The sequence below is a fragment of the Nomascus leucogenys genome, chromosome 3, assembly GCF_006542625.1.
Source record: "Nomascus leucogenys isolate Asia chromosome 3, Asia_NLE_v1, whole genome shotgun sequence".
In the NCBI taxonomy this organism is placed as follows: Eukaryota; Metazoa; Chordata; class Mammalia; order Primates; family Hylobatidae; genus Nomascus; species Nomascus leucogenys.
In genome coordinates, this window is record NC_044383.1 from 109,587,948 (window position 1) to 109,602,586 (window position 14,639).

At 33.5% G+C, this 14,639-nt stretch overlaps 1 protein-coding gene across 1 annotated transcript in view; it reads right to left on the reverse strand.

Moving 5' to 3' along the window:
• Positions 1 to 14,639, reverse strand: part of TRDN (triadin) — a 401,037-nt gene that overhangs the window by 102,208 nt on the left and 284,190 nt on the right. The window contains exons 22-23 of the mRNA XM_012506168.2: positions 6,965 to 7,015; positions 1,234 to 1,284 (exon numbers count right to left, since the gene is read on the reverse strand). Coding sequence (XP_012361622.2) covers positions 1,234 to 1,284; positions 6,965 to 7,015 — 102 coding nt within the window. The remainder of the gene's footprint in view (positions 1 to 1,233; positions 1,285 to 6,964; positions 7,016 to 14,639) is intronic.

Here is a 14,639-nt window from a genome sequence, read left to right on the forward strand (position 1 = left end):
ACATATGGGGCTGAGAAAAAAAATCATGTTGTGTTCTTACATTTCATTAAATAACAATTATGTTTATTTTAACATTAATTGCAAAATTAGGAAAGTATGACTTAAGGCTATAGTTTTATACATTGCCACACTCACTAATGGGGGCTCTCCATGCATTCTTCATTCCTCTTACTGATCTTTCTGTCAGCTTTCCTCTCCCGCTAATCTCCATACCACTTCCAACTCCAATCCATGCTTATGTAAGCTCACCAGAAATCCTTCTCTTATCAATAAAAAAATCCCAGTAAGATGAAAGTTGCACAGCTAAGTCCCTCTACTAAGTGTGGTCAATATTTTACAGGGAAACAGGCTCTTCTTCTAACATTCACAATAGTAAGTATATTACATGGTTTTCATAATTTCAGTGACTCATTAATATGGGCACAATGGAAAATTTTTACTGTTTACTTTGACACCAGGAAATATTAGACAACTCTGAGCACAATGCCATGCCCACAGAATATACTTGGATTAGTTAGAAATTTAATGTTTTATGTTGAATTTGGCAAGTTTATTTGTGTTTTAGGGGACATAATTTGATGTATAGCATATCAGAATCCATCTTACTTCAAGCCTATCACAATGGAAAGGCTAGAGATGCAACATGGCACATTAGAAAAAGGACAGTGCTTGATTTAGGAGACTGAAGTTCTAATGCTGTCTCCACTACAAACCACAACTTTGAAAAAGGTCTTGACTATTTGGGTTTCATTTGTCTGTAAGACAAAAGGATTGGACTACAGTTTCTAAGTTCCTCCTAGCTATACAATATGTTTAGGATTCTATTATATATGAACTTACAGAATCAAAATATTTCACTGAGAAATTTTTACTATTTCATTTTATCTTAAATCTTTGGTTTCCATGGCTATTCCTAAGATTCCCTTTTGGATATTTATAAAATGTAGATTCCTCCATTTCACTACAGAGCCATGGAATCAGAATAGCATAAGAGTTTTTAAAATTTTTGCAGTATTTCTGATGCAGCTACACTTTCATTTTTTGTTTCATAGTGCAATTTATAATTTAATGATGGAATATAAATCTTTTTTCTTTTGCTTAAAAACATATGAAGGCAAATTAAAGCTATGGTTTTGAGAGCCTGAAAATGAAATGATTCATTATTTTGTTGCAAATAACTTAATATGCAAAAGGCAGATCAATGTGGCTTCACATTTCATTGTATAATATTACCTTTTTCCTTCAGGGAAGCTGGAACTTTCTCTTCTTTCTCTTTAATAGGTTCTGAAAAGAAACATCGGACATTTATTTGAAGCCAAGACAAAGAGATTTTCAGATATCTATATAATGAAGTCAGTAAGCTGAAAGTATCAGTGAGCTGAAAGTAAGTGGAAATTTTATAATGCACTTTAAAAATGATTTTACTCATATAGGGACAAAGAAACAACAGTATAGAATACAATAAGCCATAAACTGATCATTTTTCCTTAGCACAAACATAAGTTGTTCAACAAGTTATAATCTACTTGTTTATTTAAGAGAATGAGTATTTGGATGGATAGGACCTTATTTATCTGTAATTTTTAAAAATCACATGACTTCAGCATGCAGAAGTCTTCCAAAACTGTTTAATCAGCACAAAGCTAGTTTATTTCTTTTAGCCCACATTTTGTCAAAAAAATAACCAAATAGAAAATCCTGCACATATCATGTATGTAGTGGTGTTTTAGTCTTCAGACTCAAGTTAAACTTGAGAATGAGACTAAAATAAAATTTGAGAGACAATTTCAGCTAGGAGACAATTTTACCTATAAACTTTTAAAGTCTTCAAAATGAAGGCCTTGGTTGAAGTAACTCAAATAAAACTTTACTTATTCTACCACCTTCCAAACACATCTTCAATGTGATTCAGACCATATCATGGGCTCCAGACGCATATATGGGCAATGTTTTGAACATCATTATATTTAACAGCCTAATAAAAAATAAAACATAAACACATTTTATGCTTCCTCTGCAACATTAACGCTTAATATATATTTTATGGATGAAAATGACTTTTAATGCAATTACAAGGGAAAGAAAAAGATCTATCCTTTCAGCCCCTTTTTCTATTCCCACCATATTTTTTGGGTGAAAATACAGGAACTATGATGATAGTGCTTGTAAATGGAGATGCCACTCTAGTAATCACCTAGAATTAACTGAGTCCAGATAGTTTTGGATGTATTAAGAATTGATTTTGAGGTTTTATTAAAAGAACTGTATCTTTCAAAGCAAAATTTTCTTGTCGGGTAAGCTGTAGCTTTAGATATCCATAAGCATGTAGAATTTTTTTAATGTCTTTGGTGACAAATAAATGCCCATGTTGCTATTTATGGTGCTATGTATAAATAGGGCTATTTTTTTCTATACTTCAGCATATGAAGATGAAATCAAGAGCCATGAATTGAACAAACACACTGGAAAGCTTCATTAACTGTTTTTCAAGCTGATGGGGGTAATTTACTGCTCTTGCACTTCCTGGCTAAACCAAAAGGATTAATGTGTTGTGAAATGAGAAGTGGTGGTGGAAACAGACTCCCAGTGGGGCGGGAGAGTGCAATGCTTCGAATCTCAGAATTCAAGATACAGCATGTTGATCTAAATGTGTGAGTGTGTATGTTTGTGTGAGGGTTTAGTAGTTATAAAATACAGGACCTAGAATGAGAGCCCACAGAACTACATTGACTTTAGTGGAGAGAGAAGGAAAGGGTGGAATAACAGATACACTTTTATAGGGCATTCAAAGATTATAAACCCAATACCGTAAGCTTTGGAGAATGATCTCAGAAAATAAAAGTGATTTCTATTTCCAAGTTTGCTACTGGCAAGATGCCTTCGGTTCCTAGGCTGAGTCATCACTTGCACGGACTTTCCTACAGATCATTTATTCTCAGCATCCACTTTGTCCTCAGGGGCTTTTGTCCCAATTTAGGAAGTCCACAGACTTCTCTGAGGAATCTCTAACTACCCAAGGAAGTGAGGAGGATATTAAATCTGACAAAAAAGTGAAGAGAGTATTACATGGAAACCCCGCACTTCTGCATTAGGAAGGAGAGATACATCAGTGGTTTGAGTCAACTCTTAAGCCACTTTTCAGCTTATCTATCTTGTTTGTCAAAAGCAGAATATTGGAAAACATTTTTTAAAATATAGTAGTTTCTTTGTGTTTGTCCAAAAGCCTATAGGATGACTTATGGTTCTTGATTATCAGGGCCTATAAAGTGTTTAATGGTGCTGGGATATAAAGTGGCACTCTGTCAAAATTATTGAGGAAGAACATTGTTACGGAAAAATAATTCCCTAAGGGATAGGAAAATGGTTTCAGATTTGCCACTGCCTTACACTACCCCCAGAGACAAAGGTAATGAGGAACTGGGTTAGTATCCACGATGAAGTACAGCATGGTTGGGGAGGAGTTTCGAAGTCTTCAGACAAGTTACCCCAACCTTAATTCTAGCTTTGAATTGTTGAGTGGAAATGGCCAAGAAAAACATGTTGAGGACAAATGGAAGTTGGGGGGTCATAAGTTGCATGGTCCTGAGCATCAGTAAAAGAAGATCAGTTCTGTCAAGATTCCTCTGCCATTATATCCAAACATACACAGACGTGGGGCGCAAAACTAGTCAATAATTCTGATGTCCACTTGCATTACTCCAATAACAGAGAAACCTAAAAGTGCTATTATTTTGTTCTCAGAGGAGGAGAAATTACTTAACTACTGTGTTGCCTCTTTGGATTTAGTTTGCTGTTTCTCAGTCCGTAGGTGAATCTTCCATACTCAGATATGTCAGACCAGGAGTTAGAAACAAGTTATCTGGGATAGGGTTGAATGCCACAAGGAAGATAAGCAATATCATGGGTCACTAACAGGATTTTCTGTTTTCTGGATGGTCAAGACCTCAAAAGCAGGACTATGCCCCTGTGGGTGTGTTGAAAAGGCTTAAGTGAGTCCACTGGTCCAGGAAAGTCAATAACTGAACCAGCAACAAAAGTTAGCAAGACATATCATTCTCCTGTTTTTATTTTTCTTTGCAACGGTCATCCCTAGAACTCTCTATATGTCCTTACATAAAGGCAAAAGCCTAATAATGTATCTCTGAATGCCCAAGTGACTCATGGTTATCACAACTCTGATAAATGTGGCTCCAAATGATTTCCTTGTAATAATGCTGGTTTTAAACTTGAAGCATCATTTTAAAATGAATTTGGATGTACACATGCAGGTGGAATGTATGAGTAACAGGCATATGTGGGTAATCTCTTAGAGGTTTAATAGAAGTAACTGACAAAATACAACTCTAATAAGATAAGTGAATTTTTAGCAAGTGAAATTGCTGCATTCTGATTCTGCCACAGTTTAGCAGCAGGCTTCAAAGAGACTCTCCAAAAACAATAACACTGCAGAGGCTTTTGAAGTCCCTAAAATCTTATAAGTAATATTAAAATTTTGTCTTTGATACTTAGTAATGATAAATTATATTCAGAAAAAAATGAAATTCTTCTAAAACAGTATTCAACATATACAACAAAGGCATTCTGGGGGCATTAATGCAGTTTGAATTAAAAAGTAGATATATTTATATCATCCTAAATCAATAATCATATGCTGCAAACCTTTATATACATAATTTTCTAGTGATTGAAATTTTAGAGAAAATAGTAGATAATTTCACATTGAGCAAATCTTTTCAGAAAGGATTGTCAATTGTAAAATTATCTACTATTTTCTCTAAAATTTTCAATCACTGGAAAATTATGTATATAAGGTTTGCAGCATGCGATTATTGATTTAGGATGATATAAAATATACAATTGCAACAATATTAGAAATTACAAGAGCCTACTTAATGAAGTGGTCCGTGTGGATTTATTTCCTCCAGATAATGTTTTCCAGGACAGATTTTAACAATTATTCTTCCAACTAGTTTAAACTTTGGCACATGTGAAGATTTTAAGTAATAGTTAAAAGTTTTGATAATTATCATTGCCCAAAGTGTAGCTTTGGAGTTAAGCCCCAACCTTTCTTTTGAGCTGCTTTCATAGTGAACAATAACATGTGATTCAAATATTCCTGTGACATAAATTCAGACTAAAATAAAGACATTAATACCCCCCAAATGTCTTCCATATGACAATGGAAGAAGAAAATATTTAGATTTTACAAATTGTGAATTGCAAATTATATATGTATATTGTTTCCTGATAGTATGTTTTCATGACAATTTTGGTTTTCACAAAATCAAGGACGCTGTTTTTATTGATTTTCATATTACATGAGAGTGGAGGCTGGGAATGGAACTGTCGCAAAATACAGGTAATCACTAAAGAAAAATAGATTAAACCCATCTTTGAGAATTCAGTGTAGTTACTCCAATAGCAAAAGGACTAAGACTATTTTTCACAGTGTATGTCCAATGCATCTATGCCAAATAGATTTTTTTTTGTTTTTATAAGGTCTACACCCAAAGCAAAAGTGCTTTTATGAATACAAATATAAGACCCCTATTCTCAGACGCAAGCAGTGTCTGTGTTAAAATGAAAAAATGGAATTTAAAGTGGGACAGAGATGACTTTGACTCTTACCTTTCCCTATTACCCACTGTGTGACACTGAGTAACTTATATTGCTAGACCTCACATTCCTTGTTCATAAATATTGAGGCAGCTAGCACCTTTTGCTGAAACAAATATGTAAAGTAGGTATCAAGATGCCTGGCAAAGAGTAGATGCACCACTTTTGGACTTCCTCCAAACAATTCCCACACCTTTACCAGGCTAACTCGTCACCTTCTCATTTACATTTCATATTATTTCTTCAGGAAAAAACTTTCTGGTCACACAAAATTGATCAAAATCTCCTATTACACCCTCTCATAGCATCCTACATACCTCCTTTATGATTGTTATAATTTTAATTATGTTATTAATACTGTAACTTCTCAGAGATTATAGTCTATGCTTTTTTTGCATCCTTTGTGTCTAGTATCTGAATTAATTACTGCATATTAGATGCAGGATAATTATTGAATATAGCACTGCTCAGTCCACACAAAAACTTAAGGTGAATAATATCAGACCCTGAGGTTTAAATAGATGAATTTTAGTTAATTTATTATATACACATATATTACACACATTTATATAATAAATTATATATTATAGTACATATATATAACACACATATATGTACTATAGAATAAATTATAAATATTACAAGTGTGTTCATTCAGAAGAGAGGGGACTCACTGAAGGCTGAAATAGGTACAGAAGGCTTAATGCTTTATGTGGACATTATTCTTAAGATCAGGTTAAATATTTACATAGGCAAAGAGGAAAGGCAGTTAGTCCATTCAGGAGATGGAAGTTACAAAATTTAATTAAGAATTTCATGCTTTTTCATAGCAATATAGAGTGTGACAAGACTAAAGCAGGCAGAATATACCTCAGAGCATTTGAAAATATCAGAATGCAGAGTTCTAATTACCAAATCTTACTTCCTATTTGTAGCTTTACCACTTTTGTTGTCATCATCATCTCCAATGTTTATCAAGTGCTTGGGACATATTATACACTAAATATATATTTTAGGAATAGAAAGGAGAAAATCGGAGAATTTGGGGATAAGTGCTTCTTAATATTCTTTACTTCCCTTCTATATTTTTTACCTTTTTCTAAAAAAATCCTCTTTTTATTTTTCTTTCTTTTCTTTTTGGGAATTGTAATCAGAGCACTTTCTAGGTAACAGTGAGAAGAAATAATTTTAGGGATAAATAAATAAATACAAGTTTTTAAAAATATGCATGTGACCTCTGCAGTTCTGGTTTACATATTTGCAAAGGGGATGCTGCTAATGTACTGTGTTCTCAATAATATATATTTCCTAATAAATTTGTAATATTATATTAAATTAATACTGTTACCTTTATCTTTCAGAACTGAAGAAGTCTTCCCAGATTTTTCTTTTCTAATTTCTGCAAGAGAGATCATGGGAAGAAAAAGTTACAAGGAATAAGAGAGAAAAAATATGCAAGTTTCTTCATGTGTTTTGTATACTGAGGCTTAAAGATTACAGGGCATCTGAGTTGACACTCACAATACAGATGTCTCCAGGCATATGTTGGCTATAAGACATTGGACTAAATATGTAAACAATAGAAAATAAGCCCATGAATTTCTATCACAAGTACAGACTATGCCATATATATAAAAAAGGTACATGTAAACTGATATGGGCTTTGAAGAGGAAAGATATGGCAAGAATGATAGCTAACATTGTCTACTTACTATGTGACAGGCAAAGTTCTCTACCATTTTCTCATTCAGTGCTCAAAACTCCATTAGGTATATAGGTTCTGTTATTATTTCTACTTTTCACATAAATTGATTAAATAACTTTCCAAGATCTTTAAATAGGAGACCTTGGATTTGAACCACTATATCTATGCTCTCAAGCACATAAGTACTGGCTCCAGTAGTTGCATAATGGGCTCAGTAAAGGATGTAAGAAAGCATGTAGTACTGAGGCAGAACTTGATGAGGGAAAGAAATTAGACCTGCAAACATGAAATGGAAAGAAAGACACATTTTAGAGAAACAGAGAGCAAACACGAGGCCTGGACAGGGAAGATCTATCAGTTTTGCTCTGTAGGCCATTTACAACCAACAGAAGTGGAGGTGATGCTGTGTGACTTCCAAGGCTAAATCACAAAAGGTCATGCAGTATTCACCTGCTAATCTAGTGACACCTGCTTTGGGAAATGCAGCTGCCATGTGAGTAATCTAATTAACACCACCATGCTGGAGAGGCTACATCTAGGCAGTCCAACTAACAGTCCAACTAACAGCCCCAGCTGAGCTCCCAGCCAACAGCTAGTATCAACTGCCAGCCCTCTGAGAGAGCCATCCTTCACATACAGGAGTCAGTGATTTTACATAACTGCAGCCCAACCGGACATCTGACTGCAATCACATGAGATAATGAAGTGAAAATGGCCTCTTTATCCTCCTGAAGTCCTGACCTACTAAATGATGAACAACATGAAATCAGCTGTTGTTTTACACTACTAAGTTTTGAAATGGCCTGTATGTAGAAATAGTTGTGAAAAGATGGTTAACCAACAAACAGCAAAATATTTGACCCTGTGATAAGTACTCCAGTAAAGTTATATAGATAATAGGGAAACAATTTATTAATTCTAATTTTAAAATTGGGGAAGGTTTTCACTGAGAATATGCCATTTAGGTTTAGGCTTATAAACTGGGTAGAATTTCATTGGCCAGGAAATGCCATTTTAATTGCATAAATGTAAGTAGATGTATTATGGTTTTTTTTTTCTTTTATCTTGCTTTGTTGCCAGGCTGGAGTACAGTGGTGCGATCTCGGCTCACTGAAATCCCAGGTTCAAGTGATTCTCCTGTCTCAGCCTCCCAAGTAGCTGGGATTACAGGCACCCACCAGCATGCCCGGCTAATTTTTGTATTTTTAGTAGAGAAAGGTTTTCACCACGCTGGCCAGGCTGGTCTCGAACTCCTGACCTCAAGTGATCTGCCCACCTCGGTCTCCCAAAGTGCTGGGATTACAGGCATGAGCCACCATGCCCGGCCATGTATTAGGGTTTTTTGTTTTTGTTCTTGCTTTTTAAGCTGAGAATTGTTCTTAGAGTTCTTACTTGGTTTACAGTAGGATAATTTTCCCTCACCTGAGATACAAAATGTAAAAAGGAGAGGTCTTTGGAGGAAGATATTATTTCTGTTTTGAATGTATTGTGTTTCATATGTCAACAAGACACCCCAAAAGGAAACGTCCAGCAAGCAGTTGGAAAAAACAGGTGAAGTGCAGATCACTTACAGGTGCTGCAAAGCAACCTACAGTATTCCTTATAAATGAAAACTATCAATATAACTAGTAGCATTTTTTTAAAGGCCCCAAAATAATTTTATTTGCTTTGTTCACACAGATTGACATGACTTAAGTAAACTAATTATATAAAAGCAAAATAAACCAGAAAGTGAACAATTATTTTCTTAATAATATGTGACTGGTGAAAACACACCCACACACTAAGACTAATGTTCTCAGCTGTCCTTTTTACCAGCATGTTTCAAATCCAATCTCATATAATTTGTCTGTATTGATATATCATTTATATATTGGTAGTGATGGCCTTAACTTTATACATTTTGATGTACTATTGCCAGACCTTTAAAAATTTAAAATACAGATTATGATCAAAATAGTTATATAAGTCAAGTTTTAAATAATCTGAGATAAAAACTATTCATTTTGATAATAATACTCAATAGCAATGCATCCAGGAATTTTCCAGTTTTAGTTATGGGCCTGAGTATATTTAACCAAAAATAAGTAGCAAAGAGCTTTTACTTTTAATTGTACCGTAGAATATAAAAGGTATATATGGCAATAGTGTTTCCTTTTCCTTCTACAAGAATTCTTTGAGAAAAGAGGCTCATGAAAAAGACAAAAGACTGAAATAATGGAAAGTCTTATAACAGAGGATATCAGCCCTAGAGTTAGTTCCTGACACAAGCATAAACATTTTGAATCCACACTACAAGTATTCATCTGTTTAAAGGAAACAGCAGTAATTATTAATACCATTGATCTGCCTATTATTTATTATTCATTGCTCTGAATGATCAAGTATAAATTCAGTTTTATCATTAGGGACATTTAATGAGAATGTTAATAAAAATATTTTGTTGGAGCTTTCTGGCTTGGTGTCAACATCGAACAGAGCTAGAACAAAATAAGAAAGTGAAATTGGAAAGTGTAAAGGATTCTAACAAAATTATCAGGCAGTTAAGATCCCTTGGTTCTGTAAAGAACCAAATTCAAAATTCTTAATCTTTCTTACCCAGCTCGCTCTACTGAAGTGCTCAGAAACATAACTTCAAAAACTGTCTCTCTTTCTCTTTTGTAGTTATAAGATGCTCGCTGATCTGAGATATTTTTTCACGAACATAATGAATAATACCAACACGCCAAACTTTTTGGACTTTTCTTCTGATGGAAAGAATAATTGTAAAGAACCACCTGGCGAGCTTTATCTGAAAGTGCAACGGTATCTGATAATTTCCCAGAGTGTAACTTATAATGTACACCATCACACAGCATCAAAAAAGAAAATAAAATTGTCTCATAACATCTTGTGGTTGCTTCCTAATATGATACTGCACTGTTCCTAAAGTTAATAGTGATTAATTGCATAATTGTTTTAATAGTTAATATGTGAATCCCTTACATGAATGTCTCTGTTTTATTTTAATTCGAATGCAATTTTGATAATCCAGAATATTTTAGAAAAGATATTTTATAATATTTTCAATCTACTACAAACTCCAATATATAAAACTTATAAGTAAATACAGAGACAGAATTTTCAAGTTGCCTGAATGATTTAAAATACTGTGTTTATAATTATCATGAAGGAAATAATAATATATTGGTGCTTTATGTAACAGTAAATTTGAATTCTTCTGAAAGATATAACAGACTAATTTTACTGTAGACACTGTTCATTAACTTTGTAATTAAATATAACTTGGTCAGGACACCATCTTTAACTTCCTCTTTGTCATAATGATACATTTAACTGTTCTGTATTCTATGGGCTAAAGAACTCGGTAAATATAGTTTTTTAACATTTTACACTTTTTTCCTGAATATGTGTTTTAAAATCTTTACAGCATTTCCAGTTGAATTATATCTATACATTGCTATCCTTTTAAACCTGGGACTTTCATTTCATGTATTTCATAGTCTTTATGTTTTATTTAAAAAGAATAAAATTTTGCAGCCTATGCAATCCTCTATCTCTAACTGGACAACCTAATTAAAAAGCATAATATAAAATTTTCTTGAATGACATCTGAACAATGTTGTCAGTACGTGAAGACTGTGGGAAGATATTCCTCAAGAAATTGCAAATAAGGGAAATTAGACTATTCTCTCAAATTTTAGTTATATATTTAACATATTTGGGGGACGGAGAATAAGTGAATTCCAAAAGCATCAACTAGAAAATACTATATAACACTTTGTAAATACTTCTTTGAAGAGCTTCCTTCAATTACACTTGTATATTCTAGACAAGCTGGGCTGTACTGGCGTGTTAAAACAGTGACATATACAATGGCATAAGAATGCGAAATAACAGTCTTATGCAGTAGTGTCAGTATTCTAGTCTTTTTGATAAGCTCTTCCTTATAGTAGTATAGTTCTTCAAATTACCTTAGCTGAGGGGCTTCTCTTGAAACAATCTAAATAACCTTTTCCTTTGACTAAATTCTGGTTCAATTTCATAATTACTTGGCTTTGAGGCTGTGTAGCTTGGCTGCAAGCATTGGAGTATTCATATATACACACTTTGATATCCTTATGCGCCTTAATAATCTGACTACTAATCAAAATTAGTAGAGTGCGCTTTAGTTCATCTCTATCTAGCTCTTTCAGAAAGATCAGCAATATGTAAAGATAAAAAAACATAAAATTAGCCCTCCTTTATTTGATAAGAAATTAGATATGCATTCTATTAATTTCTATTTTAATGTTGGGGAGATGAGATGAACTAGGATATCTTAGGGACAGGGTTGGCTACTGAACCACTAAAGAATACTTTTTCAAAGAAACTTTTATTAGTCATGGAAATTTTTCTAGTGTAGTCGCATCAATTTAAGATGTCAAAGCTTCCATGTTTAAATTAAGATAATAACTTTATTACAATACTGTAATTTCCTTGAGGGCAGGGCTCAAGGAAATTCCTGTATCCACGTATAATGATAAAGCATTATTTTGTGTAGTTAGGCAGTTTTAACATAAGATTGCTTTAACTTCTCACCTGTCTCCAAAGAGGTAGGTATTATCCATAATTTTATAGATGTGATATCTAAAGCTAAGAGATAAGTAACTTGCCCAAGGTTACAGCTAGCAAATTGGAATGGAAAATTTGAACCCAGGTTATGAGATGACAAAGTTAGTGTTAAACTGCTACACTATGCCTCTGGGAGCATCCTGGATTATAAAGTAGATATCACCACGAATTGTTCCTAAAAGTGAACAGGGTGCATATCTGAATCACCAAATAACATCAACGTTCTTCATAACTGCCAGCCTGCCACAGCCTTGCAAAGCATATGTCTGAAGCAGGGACTAGGTAGTCTAACACATACTCGAAATTCCACAACTATCTGCTGAATGAGTTAATAAATTTGCCAAATTTTGTGCTGATCACATTTTATCAGGAAACTTACTGTCAAATCTTTACACAGTAACCTGATCATCATTATAAACATCTTTCATGATTAGCCATTTTCCAATCTGTAATCTTAGTGTGGCAAAAGTGTCAAGTAAAATGAAATGGCCAATACCTGATAGTTTTCCTGGACAAAAAAGAAAATTACATATATTTAAATCTAATGTTTACCTCGCATTTTATTTTTTTTGTTATCTAAGAAATTTTGAGTGACTTTCCAAAGTTCAGTACTCTCACACACATATATTACACGTTTATGCCCATTTATTTTTTATAATAACCTCTGATCATCCATTTACAATATAATACATTCTTTATTTCTATGACAATGTTATTCATTATATTCTATATTGTCTTTTGAACTTTTCAAAATGGAAATCCTGTCCTAAAACACATTTATGTGGGATCTCAAGAATCATTCTCATTATAGTGTAACTGTTCAAATTGAAACTTAATTTATAAGATGATATATATTGAAAAATTGAAGAAATATAATTGAATATAAGAAAAAATGTTAACTGAGTAATTATTAACATAATCAAAATAAAGGAGGCTTTTAATATATCTTTCTGCTACTCATGGTATAGAATTTCAAAATATACTTCAAAATTAACTTAGTGAACTGGACTAATTCTTCGAGATTTCCATGCACTTAAAAAAATTAATAGACCTTAATTTTTAGAGTAGATTTATGATTACAGCAAAACTAACCAGAAAGTGCAGAGTTCCTGTACATTCTTTCTGTAACAGACTGAATGTGTCCCTTCAAAATTCTTATGTTGAAATCCTACTCCCAATGTTATGGTATGGCACCTCTGGCAGATAATTAGGTCATCAGCATGGAACCCTCATTAATCAAATTAGCGGCCTTAGAAAAATAAAAGGAACCCCAGAGAGCTCTCTTGCCCTCTTTCTGCATGTCAGGATACAAAAAGACAGCAGTTTGCAATCCAGAAGAGGGCTCTCACAGCGCATCACCATTCTAGGAGCCTGATTTTAGGCTTCCAGCCTCCAGATTTGTGAGAAATAAAGTTTTGTTGTTTATAAGCCACCCAGTCTATGGCAGTTTGTTACAGCAGCCCAAACTAATACACCCTCTTCAAGCACACTCAGGCTCCATCACTATCAGTATCCCTCAAGAGTGTGGTACATTTATTACCATCCAAGAAGCAATACTGATACATCATTATCAACCAAAGCCCATAGTTTACATTAGGGTTCACGCTTAGTTTTATACATCTTATAGATTTTGACAAAAGTATAATGACACATATCTGCCATTGTAGTTTCATTCAGAATAATTTCATTACCCTAAAAATTCTCTATGCTCCACCTATTCACCCTTCTCTTCTCCCCAAACTCTAGTAACCACCGAGTTTTTAACTTTCTCCATAGTTTTGCCTTTTCCAGAATGTCACACAGTTGTAATTATACAACATGTTGACTCTTCACATTGGCATATTTCACTTAGAAATATAATTTAAGGTTCTTCTATGTATTTTTATGGCTTGACAGCTCATGTATTTTCCACACTGAATAAAAATCTCATTGTATTAATGTACCAGAATTTATTTATCTGTTCACCTATTGAAGGACATCTTGGTTGCTTCCTAGTTTTAGGAAATACAAATAAAGCTGATATAAACATTAGTGTGCAGGTTTTTGCATATACATAAGTTTTCAGCTTATTTGGATAAATACCAAGGAGCATAATTGCTGGATTGCATCGTGAGAGTAAGGTTAGTTTTCTAAGAAACTGCCAAATTGTCTTTTTGCATTTCCAAAAGCAAAGAATGAGAGTTTCTGTTGTTCTACATCCTCCCTAGCATTTTGTATTGTGTTTTGGATTTTAGCTATTCTAATAGGTGTGTAGTGGTATCTCATTGTTTTAATCTAATGACATGTTATGTTGAACATCTTTTCATATGCTTATTCCCATCTTTATATCTTATAAGCCCAACTTATAATTTTTTTCTTTCATGGACTTTGTCTTTGGTGTTTTATTTAAAATGTCATTGTCAAACCCAAGGACACGTAAATCTTCTATGTTATTTCCCAGGAATTTTATAGTTTTATGTTTTACATTTAGGTCTATGATCCACTTTGAGGTAATTTTCTTGTGGAGGATGTAAAGTCTATTTTTGAAGGTTTTTGTTTATTTTTGTTTATGGAGGTCCAGTTGTTGCAACACCCATTTGTTCAAAAGTCTATCCTTTCTCCAGTAAATTGTTTTTTCTCTTTTGTCAAAGATCAGCTGATTATATTTTTGTGAGTGCATTTCTGAGTTCTCTATTCTCTTTCATTGATTTATTTATTCTTTCAC